The 23,764-nt window shown below is 40.0% G+C and overlaps 1 protein-coding gene and 1 non-coding gene across 2 annotated transcripts in view; one reads left to right on the plus strand and one right to left on the minus strand.

Moving 5' to 3' along the window:
• Positions 1 to 21,232, minus strand: part of Clcn5 (chloride voltage-gated channel 5) — a 190,332-nt gene extending 169,100 nt beyond the window's left edge. The window contains exon 1 of the mRNA XM_048336819.1: positions 21,059 to 21,232. Coding sequence (XP_048192776.1) covers positions 21,059 to 21,074 — 16 coding nt within the window. The 5' untranslated portion in view covers positions 21,075 to 21,232. The remainder of the gene's footprint in view (positions 1 to 21,058) is intronic.
• Positions 1,434 to 1,537, plus strand: LOC125344377. The gene has a single exon (XR_007209509.1). It is a non-coding gene; the product is annotated as a U6 spliceosomal RNA (small nuclear RNA).
• Positions 21,233 to 23,764: the final 2,532 nt, after the last annotated feature.

Below are 23,764 nucleotides of genomic sequence, written 5' to 3' on the forward strand. Positions count from 1 at the left end.
CAAATTTCTACCTTTGGTACCGTCTCCCTCTCAAACTGGACCCATATACAAGGCTCCACTAACCATCTGTATACAAAGGATTCTTAAATTTCTATTCCAGCCCAGACTCTCTCCTAAATCTTAGGCTAAGGGAAAGATGAACAGCTCTACTTGGGCATCTAAATCACATCTCTAGGGGCTGGGGATATGGCCCTAGTGGCAAGAGTGCTTGTCTCATTATACATGAGGCCCTGGGTCAATTCCCCAGCACCACATATGCAGAAAATGGCCAGAAGTGGCGCTGTGGCTCAAGTGGCAGAGTGCTAGCCTTGAGCAAAAAGAAGCCAGGGACAGTGCTCAGGCCCTGAGTCCAAGCCCCAGGACTGGCCAAAAAAAAAAAAAAAAAAAAAAGCCGTAAAATCACATCTCTAGCCTTCTATTCTTACCCCAGAACTGTTGGGCTCAACACAAATTGCCACACAATAAATGACTTCAGACAAAGTGCCAAATATCCATTTGACATTCAAGTTAGAGTAATTTTGCTTAATATTAACAAATAAATAGTAATTTGAGAAAGTCTTTGACCAGTGTGATCCAGATTTATGCCAAATATAGCAGATAGACCATAAAGTCCAATAATGTCCAATTTCTGGTGTCGCTATCTTGCCTTGAGTGTGGGCAGAACCTGTGAATAGGTTCTAACCACCAGGGAAAGACAAGAATGATGGGACTGTCACTCTTTTGTATATCTCACACACATTTGTTGATGCAACACACATAAATATGAATGGTTGTTGGGCACTGACATCTCACACCTGCCATCCTAGCTACTCAGGAGGCTGAGATGTGCGGATCATTGTTCGAAGCCAGCTTGGGCAGGAAAGTTTGTGAGACTTTTATCTCCAATAACCACCAAAAAGCTGGAAGTAGAGCAGTGGCTCAAATGGTAGAGTGCTAGCCTTGAGCAAAAGAAGCCGGGGACAGTACTCAGGCCCTGAGTTTAAGCCCCACAACTGGCAAAAAAAAAAAGAAAGAAAATACATGCATCAAGAAAAATTGTGTTCTGGTCTTGGGGCTTGAACTCAGGGCCTAGGTGCTGTCGCTGAGCTTTTTTGCTCAAGGCTAGCAATCTACCACTTAAGCCACAGCTCCACTTCCAGCTTTTTTTGGTAGTTAATTAGAGATAAGAGTCTCATGGACATTCTTTCCTGAGCTAGCTTCAAACCTCAATCCTCAGATCGCAGCTTCCTCAGTAGTTAGGATTGCAGGCATGAGTCACCTGCACCTAGCCCAATAAACATTTTATTGATTACTTGAATATATATATATATATGAAATGGGTATGATTATAAAAGCTAAAATTAACAAGACAATCACACAACAAAGCCTTTACATATATTATAAGTTAAATAAAAAGCATAAAGAGAAAGCTTCTTAACAAAAATTGAAAGAGTGCTCATTTCAACAGTGCATATATTAAAACTGAGATCACACAAAGAAGAGTAGCATGGCTCTGGACAAGAATGATGTGAAAATTTATGAAATATTCCTTTTCTTAATTTAGAGGAGGCAACAGACACTTAGAAGAAGAAGACGGCCATCAGCTCATTATGAACTCATATTAAGACAAAGCTATCAATAATCCAATACTATCAGAGACCATGTTTAATGGAGTTTAGCATACAAAAGACCTTTGTATAATGACATATCAACTGATTGAATCAAATCAATATATAACTCCTTGATGCTTCTATGAAAGGCATTAGGAGGAATAGAAAGACTGTAAACTATGTCTCCATCCACAAGTATCTTCTATTCTATCTAGAAAGTTAAAATAAACAAATTAAAAGTGACACCATTGACAGTACTAGTGGCTCACGCCTTAATCCTAGCTACCCAGGAGGCTGAGATCTGTGGATAGTAGTTCAAAGCCAGTCCAGGCAGGAAAGTCCATGAGACTCTTATCTCCAATTTATCACCAAAACAGTAAGAAGTGGAGCTTTGGCTAAAGTGGTAGAGAAACGAGGCTCGAGCAAAAAAGCTCAGAGACAGTAACCTAGGCCCTAAGTTCAAGCCCCAAAACAGGTAAAGACAAAACTAAATGACACCACAAAGAAGAACTTAACTCCAGGAAATGGAAAACAAGAGGTTTTTTCTTTGATGTTTTTGCTTTCTTTTTGTTTTGTTTTGTTTATCTGTCTTTGGGAGGGTAGGAGGAATACAGAAATGAGGGACAAAGGGTGAACAAATGCAGCAGTGTTGAAATTGAGCTATATTGCCAGGTGCTGATGGCTCATGCCTGTAATCCTAACTACTCAGGAAACTGAGATCTGAAGATCATGGTTCAAAGTCAGCTCACGTAGGAAGTTTGTGAGACTCTTATCTCTAAATAACTACCAGAAGACTAGAAGTGGAGCTGTGGCTCAAAGTGGTGGAGCACTAGCCTTAAGCAAAAGAGCTAAGGGACAGTGCCCAAGCCCTGAGTTCAAGCCCCATGACTGATGAAAAAAAAAAAGAACTATACAACTTGTGGATGGGGACAGGGAGGAAAAACTGGGAGAGAACAAGGGAAGGGGTGACATGGTCCAAAAAGAAATGTATTCTTTACTTGGGTTATGTAACTATAACCCCTACATACATCACCTTTATGATAATAAAAAAGTAAAAATTTTTAAAGAAAAAGAATTCAGTAAGAGATTAAGACAATAACAGGAAATGTTTATAAAAGTAGAATTATAATTCATGACAGTTTAATATAATAAAACATGCAGATTAGAAGGGGAGATAACTTTTGTCATTAATATTATAATAACTGTTTTGGATTGTGGTGTAAAAGTGAATGTATTTAAACCTGGGATTCAGTCTCACATTTCTGAACATGAACACTCAAATGGCAAAAACACAGTAGTAAACATTCCATCTGTGCTAGTTCTGAGGTTTTTAGAGTGACAAATTGCATTTTTACAGATGAGTAAATCTGGCCAAAGAAAGGGTTAAATAATTCACTCACACACTACAAGTCAGTAAGCCAACAGAACTGGAAAGCAGATTTTCGCTTTGTCTAGTATGCTAATGAAAACTCACAGGCCTTGACAAAGACTACTTCCAGTTAACCAATGTCTTCACTAAAAGCATTTGAAATTCTGTCTTACTCTTCTGCCTACAAAGGTTTTGTGTTATTTCTCATGTTTATCTCTTTGTTTAAATCCCCAAAGTCTATGTCTTATATCCAGGCTCCCCTAATGTTCTATTTGAATATAGCAAGCTCATAACATATCTTCCCAATTCCAGTGGTCTACATTTGGTCCATGCAGTTCTGACCTCAGCAATTCTCTGCTCAAAACCCTCTCATTGTACCACAATGTATAGAGCATGAAGTACAGAACTTTGGGATTGGGAGCCATACTTGAATTCAAGTCTACCACAGCCACTGTGCAGCTATGTAACATGACGTCTCAACTTTCTCATGTGTTAAATGGGAATAATATTGATTGTATCATAGGACCTGGTCTCCCTAGGCCAGTCTTTGTTTCTCTATATTCTATCAGAAAAGCGGGGGTGAGGTATGGCTCAAGTGGTAAAGCGCCAGCTAAGCTAGCAAGCAAGCTAAGCTAACACAAAGCTCTGAATTCAAACCCCACTACTGCAAAAAGAAAAAAAATCCAAACTATAGCAGTATTCTATAACTCAGAATGTGCCTCTAGCCAAGGGCTGGTAGTAGCATGCCTAAAATCCTAGCTACCGAAAAGGATGAGGCCTCAAGATGGCAGTTCAAAGCCAATCTGGGCTGGAAAGTCTGTAACACGCTTATCTCCAATTAACTAACAAAAATCCAGAAGTAGAGAGGTGGCTGAAGTAGTAAGCCCCAGTACTGGCATACACATACAAAAATGTGTTTCTAATGTTAGCTCAGGTTGTTAACAATTTGTGTTAACTCCCCTGAGACTCCCCTGAGTTTTGGCCACAACAGTGTCTGCATCTGAATCTTCTTAGTCACACACATAATTTTTAGTCATTTCTTCCACAGAGAAGATAGTCACAAAATTAGTTACTTCAATTTTAAAAGAAGGAAGAATTTTTGGCTATGGAAGCATGTATCCACAGATTGTGTTCTGGTCTTCTACTTTCATATTCCCTTGAAATCTTATGCTTGCTTTTAGGATCACAGACAGAGTACTGTGATGGGAAGTTTCTTCTTTCACAACTGGCTACCACCCTGATTCTTTTGGGATGGCAACAGAAGATGGATTCTGGAACTAAGGTCCTAGGAATAAAAAATAACCAATAGTGAAGTTGTCTTGGACCTATGCTGTACCAGTTATGTTACAACCTCTGAATATTATACATCCATTGTATGCCTAAATTACTGTATCCTAAACTGTTATTAGGAAGATTAAATGAGATTATCCATGTGAAGCACTTTTAAAAATACCTAAGAACTCAATAAACAACAGCTCTTGTTCTTTCATCTTTTCTCTTTCAACCTCAGTCATATCAGAATAATTTTACCATGGAGTAAGAAATCTAAACAATACCATTTACACAGTACAACTAGGTACAGCTTCTCAGCGAACAGTCTAGTCCATGCTCAGCTCAGGGATGTTTGTTTTTTTCCTATCTTTCTAGGATATCTAGGGATATTTCTCCCAATTACTCCCAAAGGAGTGGTCTAAGCTGGGGCCATTTCCCCCAGCTTCTATGCTCACAAGGAAATATGAGAATCTACCTGCCTTGGTTCACTATGCATAACCTCTAGATGCAGGTTCAAGTTCAATCCCAAACTACACTACAGGAAGCTCTTCAAGCTCTTTGATACCCCTACCAACCAGAAAAAATCTCAAAAGTTGCATTCTTCGTCACTCAAGGGTTTCTGTTCTGATCCACAGACTCAAATGCCTTAGTCATCTTCCAATGTTTTCCTATCACTTCTATCTATCTAATCATAAACTTCCTCTATCAATATCCTAGAATAAAATCTATCTTGCTTCTTAATTATTTTTAAATATTCCACAGTCTATCTCCTCAGGTCAGCTAACACAGAATAATCCCTCATCCCGTTCAAACCTGAGCAATAGAACTCTATGCATTACTCAGAGAACATCCAGCCTGATATTTCTTTGACTGGATCAAAGGTGAAAGCCTTCTTTTTAGAGTAGATGGGCCAAAAGAATTTGGAGATGAAATAAAAACTCTGTAATATAAGTACTGTATTAAAGAACATATATATTCTCTACCCCAAACATAACACCTATGCCTGAATTTCTTAAGTCTTTAAACAAAAAGCTCAAAAAATTATAACATATCATTCTCTTATAACATTCAAATAAGCTCAACAACTGCAACAGCTATTATTCCAGACTTTGAGACGTAATTTTAAAATGTAGGCTAGAATACAATTACTATATTGCTTAGGTATCAAGTACTGGGTATTAAAACATCGAGAGAAACTGTAACCTCTCTGTACATCAGTTTGATAATAAAAATTTGAAAAAAATAAAAATAAATCAATAAAACATCGAGAGATCAAAATGAATGGTATAATATAATTACAGTTGCTTCATTAAAAATAATAAAACCATATTTTTGCTCCTATTTAATCTTATTTTCTTAGCATTAAAAGTGAACAAAGCTCTCTGGCTATGAAAATTTCTTGGTGGTTTGCTTGTAAAGGGTCTTGCTTTGCTGCCTTGATTTCCTGTACTTCTCATCCAACCTTCCATCCCAACCACTATTATATCTTTTATTCCTTAACATAACTTAATACTATCAAGGAACGAATATAGTGAGTTATGATTTTTCTTTCTTTGTTATTTAAAGGAAGAATAGCAGGGTCAGGTATCTATCTCTACTGTTCATTTCCTGGACTTTTTCTTTACACTGAACAGAAACTCTATGCCCATTTCTCCATCCTGAAGAAAACTGCAATATTTATTCTACTCTGTCTCTATTGACTTGCCTACTTTAGGTATCTGATAAAATTAGAATCATGTGATTATTTGTCCTTTTGTGCCCATGTTTTGGACAGTTAAACATGCTGCAGAATTGAATTCTTTTGTATGACTGAATAATATTCCTATCTGTATGTGTAATATATATATATGTATATATATATGCACATACCATATTCTAGATAACCATTCCTCTGTTGGTGGACAGATATTGGTCCCATCTTTTGGCTATGAAGAAAATGTTTGAGAAGCATTTTGTAAACAAATATGGAAGAAAGGAAGGAAGGGAGGGAGGGAGTGAAGGAGGGAGGGAGGAGGGAGGGAGGGAGAGAGGGAGGGAGGGAGAGAAGGAAGGAAGGAAGGGTGGACTGACTGTATGGACAGGTATCAGATGAGAATTAAAAATCCCTAGTCCAGCCACTTGCTCACATGGCTCATGCTTGTAATCCTAGCTGCTTAAGAGGCTGAGATCAGAGGATCACAGTTTGAAGCCAGTTGCAGCAGAAAAGTCCAAGAGACTCTAATCCCCAATTAACGAGAAAAAAGTCAGAGTGGAGAGGGGGCTCAAGTGGTAGAGCACCAGCCTTGAGTTAAAAAAAGAGCCAAGTGAGAGTATGAAGCGAAGCCCTGAGTTCAACCTGAGTACTGGTACCTGGCATGTACATGTACACACACACACACCTGCCACCACTATCTTCAAAGTAACTAAGAATTGTTTCTTAAGCATTTTTCAGACATTTTCTAAGTATATTTAAGTATACATATATAGAAACTAAAGGGGTCTGGAACGTAGTAGCTCAGTGGTAGAATGCTTGCCTAACATGTTTGATCCCCAGCACCAAATAAAAATTAAATAAATACATATTCACAAGTACATATTTATTTATCCCAGCAAACCTCCCATTCTGTGGTACAAATGCAATCCTATAATACATAGTCTCCTGCACCTTTTTTGTATGTGCCAGTTCTGAGGCTTGAACTCAGGGCCTGGCACTGTCCCTTAGCTTTTTTGCTCAAGGCTAGCACTCCACCACTTGAGTCAAAATTCCACTTCAGGTTTTTGGTGGTTAATTGGCAGTAAGAGTCTCACAGACTTCCTGACTGGACTGGCTTAGAACTTCAATCCTCAGATCTCAGCCTCCTGAGTAACTATGATTATACGTGTGAGCCACTGGTGCCCAACTTCCTGCACCTTTTGTTCACTTAAAATATATACTGGATGGGGCTGGGAATATGGCCTAGTGGCAAGAGTGCTTGCCTTTTATACATGAAGCCCTGGGTTCGATTCCTCAGCACCACATATACAGAAAAGGCCAGAAGTGGCGCTGTGGCTCAAGTGGCAGAGTGCTAGCCTTGAGCAAAAAGAAGCCAGGGACAGTGCTCAGGCCCTGAGTTCAAGCCCCAGGATGGGCAAAAATAAATAAATAAATAAAATATATACTAGACATCATTCACTGTCACTATATATAAATCTACTTCACCCTTTTTAATGAAATGAACAGCTCTCCATGTGTATACCATAATTAATATAGGCAGCCTCTCATGGGGGACATTAAGATTGTTCCTGGTGAAAAGATGGCAAGGAGGCAAACAACATCTGTGTTAACAAGTGACCTTTGTACAGTTCCTTTTTAGAATAGACTCACTCGGACACAAAGTATTCACCGTCTATGTTTTCATAAAGACTTCCAAGCTGACGTCTTCCCCATCCCTCAATTTTAGACAGCTACAAACTGAGCACAGAGGTGGGCTTTTTAAGTCAATCCTGGATCAAAAGTTTCTGCAGCTCAAATAAGGAACTCCATATTGAACACAGTCATAGCAAAGTACGTTTTTTAACAATTTAGAAAACCAAGTGCCACAGTTGGTGGCAAGCACACCCTACAGTGATCACACTTGCCCCATTCCAAATGCAAATCCAGAGGGTGCTATTCCTCTGTATTATCCAGCTCTTAAATAAAGGATTTGTATGATTCAGAGATTCAGAAAGTTGAATTCAGCACAGAAGAGAAACCTATATGGCCTCTGGCAACACCACCCATAATTATCTCTAACACCAGGAGTGCTACATAATGGTGTGATATAAGGTAGTTTCCACTCACCCATAATTAGGTAGTGGCAAGGGAGACACAATTTGAATATGTAAGAACTCAGTACATCAGCATATTCATGTTGTGGATCGATCTAATTGAGCGATTTTGCTGGTTTAATGGAGAATGGGAAAGCGTTTCCTTAGTGACAATGAATTTCTGAGAGCATCATTGCATAGAATCTAATGAATCACTCTACAGTAACACTTGTTTAACATTTTATATTTTGCAAAGCACCTTCACAAACCTTATCTCATTTAATCTCCATGGCAACGCTGGTAGAAAGGCCAAGCAGCCATTACTCATTAAGCAAAGATTCAAGGAATACATACAATATGTGCAGAACCCTCTCTGCCTAGGAAGACAGATGAGACACTCCCTGCTCATTCACGGGTCATCCTGCCCTTCCCAATCTATTGGAAATTTCACATTACTAAGAATAGTCGAGTATGTAGCCCACAAAACCATATTACCTGCCCCTGCTCACTCATCTAGTTTCATTCACTATGAGGGAGCTCCACTCTACCACTCTGGGAGAGAATCCAGGTTTTTTTCCACCTCAGGAATTTCCATTTTGTTTCCTAAACCTGGGATCCTAACTGTTCCCTGGAAAACTCTATTTATCTTCCAGGTCTTCAGTGAACTGGTAACTTCCTCCTAGGCCCCCTTACCTCATTAGATGGTTCACCTATTATTCTTTGGAAGACTTGATTTTCCTGGCATTCAAAATACTTTATAAGGAAATGCGAATGTGTGGTATTTGTGCTCCCAATCCCTCAAAAGACTGCAAGGTTAGAAAGCAGAGATCATGAACCCAACACCCCCACTCCCCACCCCACCCCTGGCCTGACACAAGGCAGACCAAAGACCATAAATGCAGACAATATGCTTGGGGGCTATGCATCAGAGCAGGGGAAACACACAAAGAACGGGGGCGGGGGGGGGGACAGCTCATGCTTGTAATCTCAGCTACTTGGAAAGTAAAAATAGGTGGATGGAGATCAAGTTAGCCTAGGAAAAATCACAGAAGCCTATCTGAAAAGAGCAAACTAAAGCAAAAAGGAGTTTGTAGTATGGCTCAAGTGTTAGAACAGTTTGCCTAGCAAGCATGAGGCTCTGAGTTTAACAGAGAGACACAGACAGACAGACAAAGTGAAGAGAAAAGCTAATTTTATCAGAGGATGGGGGACGTTTGGGGAAAAGCTGATATTTGCCAGAAACACTACTTACTGAAATGATCTCAGCAACGAGGTTGTACAGCCTCCAAGTGGGAAAAAGCAAGGAAGTTACGGTACTTTTCAGAATTTGAGCTTTCATATTTGGTGCACAGTAGCACAATTATTCGATACAGAGAAATCTAAGGGAAGGAGGTTCTGTTATTATTTTTTACTGAAGTATTGAACCTAAAGAAAAGAATTTCTTGACACAATTAGAAATATAAACAGCTGGGTGCTGGTGGCTCATGCCTGTAATCCTAGCTATCGGGAGGCTGAGATTTGAGGACCAAAGTCTGAAGCCAGCCTTAGCAGGAAAAGTCCGTGAGACTCTTATCTCCAAATAATCAGCAAAAACCTGGAAGTGGAGCTGTGGCTCAGATGATAGAACATGAGCCTTAAGCCACAAAAGCTCAAGGAAAGCTCCCAGTTCAAGCTCTAGAGCCACCCCCCACCCCCAACCCACCCCCCAAGAAAAAACCAGCAGACTTTCTTGTCTCCCTGCCACTCACTACCCTCAAGCTAAATAGAAAAGATCAGGATTTCAACCTGGCTGTATTCAGTCCTGAGTCACAGGTAGGCCATAAGTAAAGCCAGAACAAAGAGAAGGAGTGAAAGGGCCAGAAAACAGCATAGGCAGAGCCAGGTCGTCTTTATATCCAAATACTTTTTTTTGGTCCAGAAGATGTCAATGATGTGCTAGAATGTGTTTATTTTTTAGGAGGTAGGCAGAAGAACATAGATGAATTCAGTGGCCAAAGTATCTTATTCATTTGATAATAACTAATTCAAGGTAGTCCCTATCCTGGATTTCTGATTACTCTCTGTTATCATTTCTGTATTGCACTATATTTCTCACGGAAGTAGTCAGGGCAGAAATCCTAAATAAATACAATAAAATGTCATCTAATGCCAAATTGGTTTGGGAACGGAAAGCATCAAATATGCCATTACTAAGGAAGTTAGCTCATACTCTTAACTGTTCAATAGTTTCCCTGGTATGACCCTGAGTCTATAAATGCCAAGGGATGTTCACAGAAGGTAGGAAGAAGAATCTGGCTTTTGTTGCCATGAATAGTGAAACTTTCTAGCCCTGCCCCCACCCCACCCATGACACAGAATTACATTAAACAGGAAGTTCTGAATCATAATTCTGGTTAAGATGTAAGAACCTACAGCTTATTTCAAAAATGCAAATATAGTGACAGGAAGATGAAAATATCCCCCAATGTCTCAATGAAAAGATACCATTTTTTAGGAGGAAAAATAAAACGTGTGTGTGTGTGTGTGTGTGTGTGTGTGTGTGTGTGTGCATGCGTGTGCTGCGGCTTGAACTCAAGGCCTGGACACTGTCTCTGAAATTCTTTTGCTCAAGGTGAGTGCTGTCTCTTGAGTTACAGCTCCATTTCCAGATTATGGGGGTTAGTGTTTGGGGTTGGACGCAGGGTTCAGTTGGTAGAGCACTAACAGCAAGGACTGAGTTCGAGTTCCAGTCACAGATGAAAAATAAAAAAAGTCTCACCAACTTTCCTGCCCGGACTGACTTCAAACTGTTATCCTCAGATCTCAGCCTCCTGAGTAGCTAGGATTATAGGTGTGAGCCACCAGCACCTGATTTAAAACAAAAACCTTTTTGCAGTAGCAAAAAGCTATAATAAGGAAAGACAAACATTTAGAAGAAAACTAAAGTGTCCAAACCAAAAGCAGGCAACACGATCCAATAATGCAAAATAGGAAGTGAGAGAAAGACTAGGAGAGCAGCCCTTGATTATCAGGAGGCCCGGGGGGCTGGTCTTGACCACGTGACAAGCTGTGTGGCACAGAATCTCTCATGGGTATCAATTTTTTCCTTTCCAAGATTGAACATTTGAAACAGATCACATCTGAAGATTCTTTCCAGCTTAAAAAAATCCCCTTTATTACCATAATTTATAATTTAATATTTCATGCCCCAATTATAATACAGCCAGAACAGCAATGAATGGGCCAAACATTTCCATGGTTACCTCGTTCTCATCTAGAATCATGTGAGGTAAAAAATAATCAGAAATTTGTGCATAGTATAAAAGTGATAGCTAACATTTGGGAGTGGTGAACAAGTATGTTTATTAAATCCTGTCATTATCCTAAGAAACCTACCAATATACTCATCAACAAGTATTATTATTACCCTCATTTTACAGCAGGAGGAGGAGGAGGAGGAGGAGGAGGAGGAGGAGGAGGAGGAGGAGGAGGAGGAGGAGGAGGAGGAGGAGGAGGAGGAGGAGGAGGAGGAGAGGCAACTTGGCTACTCATGCCAGAGCCAGGACATAAATCCAAAGTGTCTGTCTCAGAGAACACACATGACCCTGGGTGAAACAACTTAATCTTTTAGAGTTAAGGTAACTTTCACGATTGCAGAGGTGGATTCAGATGAAGGTGTGTCAAATTCCAGGGCCTCTGCTTATTCCACAATTGTGTGCTTGAGAAAGAATAGTGGAGGCTTGTAGAAAAAAGTTTCTGAAAGATTGTTTTCATTTATCCCTTGCTCTATGCTCGTAATCAGAATCCATCTACCTTTTGTTTCTCTCTCCATGAAGACTTGTGCGAAGGTGACAGGTGAAGAGAGACAAAGAACATTTGTGTGTGTGTGTGTGTGAGAGAGAGAGAGAGAGAGAGAGAGAGAGAGAGAGAGAGAGTATTAATATTTAGCCATTTATTGTGCCACTACTGGGACTTGAACTCAAGAGCCTCATGACTTCCCTTAGCTTTTTTTTTTTTTTTTTTTGCCAGTCCTGGGCCTTGGACTCAGGGCTTGAGCACTGTCCCTGGCTTCCTTCCTTTTGCTCAAGGCTAGCACTCTGCCACTTGAGCCACAGCGCCACTTCTGGCCATTTTCTATATATGTGGTGCTGGGGTATTGAACCCAGGGCTTCATGTATACGAGGCAAGCGCTGTTGCCACTAGGCCATATTCCCAGCCTCTTAGCTTTTTTTTTTTTTTTTTGCTCAAGGCTGAGGCTCTACCACTTGAGCCACAGCTCCATTTCCTATGTTTTGTTCCTTTATTGGAGGTCAGAGGCTCTCAGATTTGTCTGCCCAAGCTGGCTTTGAACTGGGATCCTCAGATCTCAATCTTCTGTGTGGATAGATTACAGAAGTGAGCCCCCAGTATCTCTGGCTTATTTATTTAGTAGTTAACAAATAACTCAATTCTTGAGTATGTGCTGTATATTGTACCAAATGGTTGAAGGGGGGCTCTGAGTCATTCGTTACTGCTGTATATAACAACCTGACTTTCACTAGAGAGACCTATGGTTACTAACATCTTGGTTAATAGTCAGGCCTAAATGGATTTGTTTTTAGGGAATAGTGGTCCAATTAGTAAGCCTCAGGGCTACCACATTTCACACTAAATCTCTGGAAATAAATCCATTGCTTTGTGGCTTTTCCTCTTGGCCTATTAGGTGCTAGTTAAATCACCAGAATGTTTAGAGATACACTATGATGTGTTTAAAAATACCTTCAAGGGCCAAACAAACATACTTCCTTTGAATTTGAAGCCAGCAGAACAGTTTCTCATCACAACTATTGCATTATAAGTTTTCTCTGCCTTAATTTTCATGCATATTCTGACATATTTTGCCACCTCACCTTATTATGTAACCTTTCTGTTAGATACAGTATTAATTTCCCATGTTGTTTTGTATAGTCTTTATGTCCCTCCTCTCAGTCCCTAAAGGGTTTTGTGGAGTCAAAAGGAGAGGCAGCTTTAAAAGAGTCCTTGAGTCTATGTATGTAGATGGCATGAGGAGCTCACTGAACGCTGTTTTCCAATATGGGAGAGGAGGGATGGGGAAAGAGAAAACAATGGAGAAGGTCACTCTGACTAAATAATAATATATGTACACGTGATTGTCATGTTGAACCCCCTTTGTATCATATACAGTAAAATAATGGGGAAAAAAGGACAGCAAGGTAAAATAGGCTGTGGTATGGTTAGGGATGGCTACCAGGAGGCAAGGGTGAACAGACAGGTTGAGGAAGGGTGAATATGGTCAAAGTACCTGACATGCATGTATAAATGTAGAACAATAAAAACCTGTTGAGTAAGTGGAGCTGTGGCTCTAAGTGGTAGAGCACTAGTCTTGAGCACAAAAGCTCAGGGACAGCACTCAGACCCTGAGTTCAAGCCCCATGACCGACAAAAAAAAACAAACAAGTTTTGCTAGGCACCAATGGCTCGTGCATGCTATAATCCTAGCTATTGAGTGGCTGAGATCTGAGGATCACAGTTCAAAGCCAGCCTGGTCAGGAAACTCCATGAGACTCTTATCTGTGATAAACTATTCAAACAAGCCAGAAGTGGCACTGTGGCCCAAGTGTAGAGTGCTCACCTTGAGCAAAAGAAGCACAAGGACAGTACTCAAGCCCAGAATTCAAGCCCCAGGACTGATAAAAAAAAAAAGCAAAACTGTTGAAATCGTTTCAGTAGTGAGTCAGGAGATAAGGGAGAGGATGGAGAGAGTGAGTTTGGTCTGAGTACTTTGTATACATGTATGGAAATGTTGCAATGAAAAGCCCCTTATATAACTAATAGATGGATACAAGTAAAAACTAAATAAATCTTTAAAATAAAATCAATCTTTACAAAAAACATTCGAAGAATTACAGCAAAGAGCTTGATCTAACTAAACCCTCTGGGGCCTGGATGTTCTTCTTCAAAGCTGAAGGGTACATACACTGGCTGAAGCAGGTGTCCAGAAGTCAGCCCAAACTCTATACTCCTTGTTGGAGGCAATCTTTGAGAGAGTACTGATTTTGCTTTTCTGGTGGTACTGTGGCTTGAACTCTAACTCAATCAGCTGGTTTGATGAGGTGTCACTGTACCGCTTGAACCACACTTCCAGTCCTGCTTTTGACTAGTCAATTGGAATGGAGTCCTGTGAATTTTTCTGCCTGGGCTGGCTTCAAACCATAATCCTCCAGCTATAGGCCTCCTGAGTAGCTTAAGGCTACAGGTGTGAGCCACTGGCATTCAGCTGAGACATTAAGTTTTCTATCTCATTTTTAAATCATTTGTTTGCTAGTCATAAAAGTATTAATATATGTTGTATTAAATCTGGAAAATAAAATTAGAAAAAAGGAAGTGTATCCTACCACCTGGACAAAGCCACGTTGACAGCTTGAAAGCATTTCCGTCTATTCTGTTTTTCTCATGAAGATTTTCCACAGCATTACTCTTGACCTTTTAATTCTTTTTTGAGACAAGGTTTTGCTGTGTATACATCCCAGACTAACCTAGAACTACTCCTGTATACATAATCCCAGGTATTGAGATTACAAATGTGTGCCATCACACCCAGCTATTATTCTTGATCGTGTGTGTGTGTGTGTGTGAAAGAGAGAGAGAGAGAGAGAGAGAGAGAGAGAGAGAGAGAGAGAGAGAGAGAAATACTGGGGCTTGAACTCAGGGCCTGGCAATGTCCCTTAGCTTTCTGACTCCAAGGATGGTGCTCTGTAACTTCAGCTGGTCAATTGCAGATAAGAATCTTAAGATATTACTGCTCTAGCTGTCTTTGAACCTCAGATCTCAGCCTCCTGAGTAGCTGGGATTATAAGCATGAGCTTATAATCTATAAGCATGAGCTTATAGGTATATAGCCTTGATTCGGAGTGGCCAAATATTATACTGTGCGGATCTGCTACAATATGGAAATTGTATTTTCAGGGGTTTTTATAACTATAGATATATTCAGATAAAAAGATGTGGAAAATAGACAAACAGGTAGATAATATACATATTTCCTGCATAAACTATGCCTCATAAAATTCACAAGTACTCCATGCTTTTACAAAAAAAAATAGAAAGATACAAATGAGCAAAAACCAAGTTAACTGTAATTCTTTTTATTGTGTGTACATGTGCTAATACTGGGGCTTGAACTCGGGTATAATGCTCTCACTTGCGTTTCCCATTTAAGGCTGGCATTCCACTCCTTGATCCAAGCCTCCACTTTCAGCTTTTGCTGGTTAATTGGAGATATGAGACGTTACTGCCAGGCTGAGAATCCTTAGATCTCAGCCTCCTGATTAGCAAGAATTCAGGCATAAGCTAGTGGTTTATTTGTGGGGGTTTTTTGTAGTGCTGCAAATAGAACTCAGATCCTTGCTTATAATAAGCATGTGCTCTACTACCAAACTATATTTATTAAACATTCTCTGTATAGCGAGGCACCGGTGGCTAGTTACTCAGGAGGATGAGATCTGAGGACCAAGGTTTGAAGCCAGCCCAAGCAGGAAAGTGTAAGACTCTATCTCCAGGTAAGCACCAAAAAAAATCCAGAAGTGGAGCCTGTGCTCAAGTAGTAGAGCAGTAGCCTTGAATAAGAAAGCTCAGGGACAGCACCCCAACCCTGAGTTCAAGCTCCAGGACTAGTACACATAAAAAAGAATTCTATGTATAATCTCCTAGTACGTTCTAGATATGACCAAGAATACAAAAATCATAGACAAATATGATTATTAAAATTGGATCACATTATTAATTTTTCAATAGTAATAATAATGATAGTTACTGTGTATTCCCATTCAGCAATCCCCTCAACAATAGCTTGGTGGTTCTCAAACCTGGCTGTGAGATTTGAAAATAGTCATCTGCATCAAATTTTAAGATTCAGATTAATTGTTCTGAATGAGGCCTAGGTTTCAGAAATGTATATAGATCTCCAGATGATCTTAATAGGCACAGAAGATGGGACCTATTAGGTTAACTACGTTTTTGCCCATTTTATTGATGAACATATTGAAGAACACTGCAGAAAGTATAGCAGATAAAGATATAACTGGAATTTTGAACCCACATCTCAACCCAGAGCCCATACATTTAACTGTTATTCATTTACAATCTGCTATTCTCCTCATTAAACATTGTGAACCTATTTTTACATTATGTCATAGAATTCCACAATGTCATTTGAGTAATTACAGTATCCCATTGTATAGCTGCAAGGAAATTCAAGTATTACCAATTTTTCCCAGTATAGAAAATGCTATGATTAATATCCTTATTGATACATAATTGGGCACATCCTTAATTATTTCCTTAGGATAAATGTCAGGAAAATTAACTACTAAATCCAAAGGTCAACGCATTTTTAAAGCTAATGATAAATACTGCCACACTGACATTCCCACCAGAAGTGAGCAGGAACAGCTGCTTCCTGGTTTTCTTGCCAACTCTGAGTTCTATCATTGCTTCTTAATCTTTGCAAGTTATATCAGAGAAAATGGTATGCCATTCTAATTCTCCTTCCTTCACTACTACTGAGTTAGTACATTTTTTCCTGCTTGCCACCCATTTACATTTCTACTTTTATGTATTTTCTCTTGCACAATTTTCTAATAACAGACCTGCATTTTTCTCCTTGCCCTGTTAGCCTCTATAGGATACTGTGTCTTGTTACAATTATTCAAATTTTCTCATTAACTTTATTTATGGTTTGGGCAGAGTTTTTTTAATTTTTACATAATTGATTACATTAATCTTTTAAAATCATTATATCTTTGATATTATGCATAAAAATATCTTCTTTACCCCTCAAGATTTTATAGTCTCCTATTTTTTTCAGTTTCTTTATCATTTTTCTTCTCATGTAACTTGAAATTCTGTGTATGTGTGTGTGTGTGTGGGCACGCGCACACACACCACTACAAAAGCTTTAACTCAGTGCCTCATGCTCAGTACTTGCCCTCTTCCCAAAGCTAGTGCTTTAACACTTGAGACACAGCTCCACTCTGGCTTTTGGCTGATTAGAAATAAGACTCAGAGACTTTCCTACCTGGGCTGACTTCAACTTACGATTGTCAGATCTCAACCTTCTGAGTAACTAGAATTACAGGTGTGAGTCACCAGTAAGTACCCAGCTTAACTCTAAATTCTTCAATGCAGCTGTTCCCAAACAGGATTGCACATCAGTTGTTCACAGAGCTACTTTATATTTTTGTACCTGTCCTGGGCTTGAACTCAAAGCCTGGGAGTTGTCTGAGGTTTTTTTTTTTTGCTCAGGGCCAGTGCTCAACCACTTGAGTCACACCTCCACTTCCAGCTTTTTGGTGACTAATTGGAGATAAGGACTCTCCTGCCTGACTTGGCTTTAAACTGAATCCTCCTATTTCTATCTCTGGAGTACCTAGGATTACAGGCAGGAGCCATCCACACTCAGAGCTACTTTAAATTCTCAGGTCTTAAGACTATATCACAATTGAAGGAATGGGACATGAGCAGGAATATTTGCTTGAAACACTATAGGAAATTCTGATGCCTGTCCTCCTCCATTGAGAAACACTACTTTAATCCTTCCAAATATTTGATGTTATTTTCCCAAATTTCTTCAGTATGTTTGTTAAATAACACATTTCACTTGTTTGAAATGCAACCATTATCCTAGTTGGTAAATTCTAGGAAAGCAGAGACCACACCTGTTTTCCCTAACCATTGTGTCTCTAGAGCCCTGCAGAGTGTCTGACAAACAACATTGGCTCAATAAAAGCTAATTGTATAAATAAGTAATACTTGATAACACAGGTCTCCAACCTCAAACTGGCTGGTCTCCTCTTCAATATTTGTTCTTGATTATTAGACCAATAAAACTGTTATTAATGCTGATTGATAACCCCCCATGAGTTATCAAAATATTAAAGTACAGGTCAGAAGTAGTGACTCATGCCTGTAATTTAGCTACTTATAAGGCAGAGATCAGGACAAGCCCAGTAAAAAACAGTAGTGAGGCCTCCATCTTGACAAACAAGCTGGGTGTGGTGCTATGTGCCTGTCATCCCAGCTACATGGGAGGGAGGTGTAAATAGAAGAATCAGGATCATGGTCTGAGGGTGGGGGGAGGAAGTAGCCTGAGATCCTGTCTGAAAAAAGAAGCTCAGGTCTTGAGTTCAAGCCCCATGAGCGGCACACCAAAAATAGATATATTATTTATTAGGAAAATGCCAACAGCTTTATTAAGAATTGTTGAACAAGTTGTGTGCCAGTAACTCACACCTGTAATCCTAGCTACTCAACAAGCTGAGATCTGATTATTGCAGTTCCAAAAGAGCAAGGGCTGCCGGGCGTCAGTGGCTCACACGTGTAATCCTAGCTAATCAGGAGGCTGGGATCTGAGGATTGCAGTTCAAAGCCAGCCCGGGAAGGAAAGTCTATGAGCCTCTTATCTCCAACTAACCACTAAAAAGCCAAAAGTGGAGCTTAAGTGGTAGAGCACTATGCCTTGAGCACAAAAGCCGAGGGACAGTGCCTAGGCCCGGAGTTCAAGGCCCAGAATTGTGGAACATTAAAATGTTTTAATTATAAAATAAGTAAATCACTAATGACTGACATTGTCACATAATACAGAGAAAAATAAAGCCAGCTATTTAGGCATCATCAGAATAAGCCTTTAGATCCCTACCTGTACAAACTACAGCTCCGTGTTTCAAAACTGTCTTTGAAATATCAACCCACAGCCCAAAGGCATCTCAACCTAAGTTGACCAAAGTGAAGCTGGGAACACCAGCTTCTATCATGACGTTCAGACACCTCTCATGTTCTCCATCTCAGAGAATGATACCACTAGCCCCCAGGCCTAAACGAGCTATCAATCATATCCAGTCACAGACCACTCTAGAGCTCACCTCATTCTCACTAACCTCATTGCCCCTGCATCTTCTCAGATCCTTGCCATCTCACCCTGAAACCACTATTCCAGATACCTCCTGAATGAATCCAGGCTTTCATTGTCTCCCAACTCCGACACCACAGTCAGCACCACTGCCAAAGTCATCTTTCTAAAACAAAATCTGCCTGTGTTACTTCCCTGTTTAGAATCTTTGTCTCCAGTATAAAGTATAAAATCCTTCCTAGAACATACAGGTTCTTTCTTTTCTGGCCTCTGACTACCTTCCTTGCTTCATCTGAGGTCATGCCCCCATACATCTCACACCAGGCAAACAAAGCAACTTGGAAGTTCTCAAACAGTGCTGCTCTGTCTGCCCAGAATGCAATGCTCTCATTTATGCAATGCTCTCATTTATGCAATGCTCTCATTTGCCCATCTGGCCAATTTCTCTCTCTCTCTCTCTCTCTCTCTCTCTCTCTTTCTCTTTGTCTGTCTGTCTCTCTCACTTTCTCTCTCTCTCTCTCTCTCTCTCTCTCTCTCTCTCTCTGTCTCTCCCTCCTCTTCCCCTGCTCCCCTCTGTTTCTCTCTGTCTTTTCTTTTCTGACAGGATCTGCCTATGTAGCTCAGGCTGGCCTGGAACTCACTATGTAGCCTAGGCTAGTCTCAAACTTTCCAGACTCTTTTGAACCCTCTCGGTGCTAGGACTATAGACATGAACCATCACACTTAGCTACTTACTTTTTTTAAACCAGCTCAAAACTTGAAGTTCATCATGCTTTTTTTCTGGACTTCCATCTCCCTATTGTAATACTTATTCAATGCAATGCAATTGTTTATTAATGTCTGCCTTTTCTAGACAGTAAGGAACCCTCCAAGGTCTTGTATCTTATTCATATCTCTGTATGCTGTTTATTGAGTGAAAGAATGTCTCAGGATTTAAGTGAGAATATATAACCTTCTCTTTCTCTTTTTTGTGTATCAGTACTGATGCTTGAGTGCAGGACCTTGTACCATTGCTCGGCTTTTTTGCCCAAGGCTGACGCTCTGCCGCTTGCGCTACCACTTTTTAGTAGCAGCCTTCTAGTGGCTCATTAGAAATAGGAAATCTCTCAGATTTGTCTACCTGGGCTGGCTTCAAATCATGATCTTCAGATCTCAGCCTCCTAAAGTAACTAGGATTACAAGGAAACAGCTTAAACTTCTCTTGATAAATGCCTATCATGGTCATTAAAGCTGACATACAAGCCAAATTTCATTTCAATGAATGTCTTTAAATTGGCAATCCCTATACATCATCAGTGTTACATTTGTGTACTTATATTTTTAATCAATAACCTGCACAATCAACCATTTTAAAAAGCTACTTCGACCAACACTAAACTCAATTGTTGAATATTAATAGATATCAACGCTATTTCATTCTACTCCATCCAAGCAGCCTTTAACATGTTGTGAGTCACAAACCCGTTTTAGTAGAATTTTTCTATCATTTCTTAAGCCCACCTTCCCATGTGCTGAACATAAAAATCCTATGCACTCCTGAAGAATCTTATAGTCTCCTGAAGGACTCAATCCACAACCCCTCTAAAACTAAAATATAACTTGGTGTGTGCTAGAAATTCACAGATTTACAAGAGATTCCAAGACACTGGTTAGCTTAGCTCTCAAGTTTGTATTAGTTTGTATTATTAAAATATACATCTTCCTTCTGCCACAAAATATGAACATTAGAACATTAAATGTGCTTTTTCAAACTGCTTATATCCCAAGCAAGTCTTCTTTGAGAAGAGGAAGCCAAGGAGGCACCAACATTTGTCACTCCCACCTTTGAGAATTTTATGATACAAGTTTGTCAGAAAACAAATGAAAAACACAAATAGGAAAAATCTCCTCATTCCACACATACCACCCCCCAGCAAGCACAAGTTAAAATGAAGTAAATCCTTTTAAATGCTTCTACCATGTCATTTTCTTTAATTCCATGCTAACTACCACTAGAAAATAATTTGAACTTCTAGCTAGCAGTAGCTTCTTTTAAACTAATGTTCTTTGTCTTTATAAAGACAAAGGGTTAAATTAAAGAAACAGCTGGCTGCCTGCCACTGGCTTGGGGGATTGGGTGAGGATGGAGGACAGTATAGGAGAAAAACTCAGTTAAAGGAATAAGTGTTAATTTCTTACCCTGCCACATGGCCATCTTGAACTTATCTTCTCCTATGCTGGGGTCACTGGCTCCTGCTGCTGCACTGCTTCCTGGAGTCCCCCCAAGACAATGGTAAGCTTGGCTCACTAGTGAATGGTGTGTAGATGGAAACACAGCTGTGTGGTCCTATGTTCTGCAAGATACCAAGGCGAAAATATAAACAGAAAAATATATCAAAAAGAAAAAAATTAAATGCTTGAAAGTTATCCCCATTCCTTCTCTGAACCCCTTTACAGAGATAGGCAAACATGAACAGTGTCAAGTGCCCCCCTAAGCAGCAAGGTATTGATGAAGAAAGAATCCGAGCTCTGGCATCAGTTAATACTCTCATGCCGTTCTGTGAGATTCTGTGGCAATCAATGGTGCTTCAGTAAATGGGGGTTGAGAATCTTCAAGGCTGAGTGGTCGAATGAGATGACAGTGGTATCTTCCCTATCTCAATGTTCTATGCTCTGGAGAACCAAGTGCAACATTAATAGCCAATCTCCTCCACCAGTAAAGCATCCAACATCACATTACAAAATAGGGACAAACGACAGCAACATTTTTGTGGATAAAGTTTTAAAGTAGATGTTGCATAGGAAAATAAAAAGAAAGGATAACAATTTTTAAAAGTGAAAAATGATGGCATATGCCCTGGAGGGGGTGGTTCATCCTCTATACTCCATTATACTTTCCCCCAAGTTTCAGATTTCCAAGAGTAAGCATATATTGTTTTTATCATCAAGGGGGAAATGGACCAAGGAAAAAGAAAAATGTAAAGGTGGAAGGCCCATTTAAGCAAAATCACATTGATTCAGCTAATTCCCTTTTTTAAACTGCATTCATATCCAGCCTTAGGATAATACTATCTGCAATGAGATGAAAGAAGTTAGGAACAGGAGCAAAAAAAATGAGATGTGACTACTGTACTTAGTATTGTTTGGAAGATTAATACAATAAATGTTTGATTCATTTAATCAAGTTCTTACTTAATAATGTGGTCTTTTCTTACAGGCAAAGGCCAATCTGTCTTTTTTATTTAAATGGATTGACTTTTTTGCGTGTGATAATTCTGGGGCTTAACCTCAGGGCCTTGCACTCTTGCTTGGCATTTTCTGCACAAAGCTAGTGCTCTACCACTTGAGCCACACCTCCACTTCCTAAATATATTATTTCTTTATAAAAGAAAATCAAAGAGAAACAAACTCATTTTTGTAGCCCAAGTGCCTTTAGAACAAAGCCCCACAAGGCTAGGGTGAACTCACCATTTTTAGGTTTAGCATCAGTGAAGCAGAGTCAGCCATATGGAAATAGGATTGGGCAGAAAGGATGAGAACTAAGGCTACTAAACCACTCAGCGTCTGTTCAGACTTCCGTTGGCTCCTCCATCGTAGCATTATTCACACACGATATGAGGCAGGGCCTTTTGGGAATACGTCTTAATTTCTCTATGGCCAACTCTTCTACCACTCTATGTCTAATGTGTAAAAAGCTAAAGCCCATAGACAGAAGGCTAATACTAACTTGAGAAGCATGTTGGCTCTTTTTAATAACCATTTGTCTCCAAAAGACAAAAAGGTTCATGTGCACACCAGTCTCCAAAATGCCAATAGGAAAAAAGACAATGCTTTGGATAGGAAAGGTTCAAAAATCCAAGAAAACTATAAATTTAAGGAACTCCCAAGCCCATCAGTGGTGGCTCACAACTGTAATCCTACTACTCAGGAGGCTCAGATCTGAGAATTGTAGTTCAAAGCCAACCAGGGTAGAAAAGCCCGTGAGGCTCTTATCTCCAATTAATTAGCAAAAAGCCACCCATGGGTCAAGTTGTAGAGCTCCAGCCTTGAGAGGAAAAAATCTCTCAAGCCCTAAATTTAAGCCTGAGCACATACATAGATACAGATATACAGATACACACATACACACAGGTAGGGAAGAATAAGAAAGAAACTCCCATGGTCAATTCGCCAGGGAAAAGCGCTCAGATTACTTATCAAGAACTAGCCAAAGATTGTTTTGGTTTACTTTTCCCCCCTCTTTTATTTCTTTTGCAATTGACAAGTCCTGATGTCCGGCTCCTGGGACTAAAAAAAATGTTAACATTTCTGAAGTTCTAGCCGAGGAATTTGTTAATAAATATACGAAATGCATGTAAAGCGATCTCTTACTGGCTTTTAATGCTCCAATTTCTGAATATCCCTCATTTACTCTGGATAGCTTCCACTGACGTTGTCACCCGGACAGGCATACTTCACCTGGAACTCTGGGCGATTGATTTGCTCTGAAATATTAATGAAGGTACAACGTGCATCAGAGTACAAGGTAAAGCTTCCCCTTACTGGTTAAAGGGGGCTCCAAAACACAAGGTTGTAAAAGTCTGGAGAGAATCAACTACACGCTGTTTAGTGGCAAAAGGAAAACGCGCCAGCAACTACTTTTTCTGAGCGTCAAGGGTTCGACTTTGCAAAGATCCCCAGAAACCGTGCGGTAAATCCAGGGTAGAAGGGACACCGGGCCTCCGCTGAGCTCCAGCAGCCAATGCTACCCTAGCCCTGTCCTGGGGAGGGGACGCCGCAGGCTGCGAACCTCCCCGATTCAAAAGCGGGGCGGCTTTGGCGCTGCTCTGCCAGGAAACTTTGGTCCAGCAGCCCAAGGACCCTTCTCAGCAAACAGGGTTGGGCTCTCCGGGAGGATGCCGCCCT

The sequence above is a fragment of the Perognathus longimembris genome, chromosome 28 (genome assembly GCF_023159225.1).
Source record: "Perognathus longimembris pacificus isolate PPM17 chromosome 28, ASM2315922v1, whole genome shotgun sequence".
Taxonomy (NCBI): domain Eukaryota; kingdom Metazoa; phylum Chordata; class Mammalia; order Rodentia; family Heteromyidae; genus Perognathus; species Perognathus longimembris.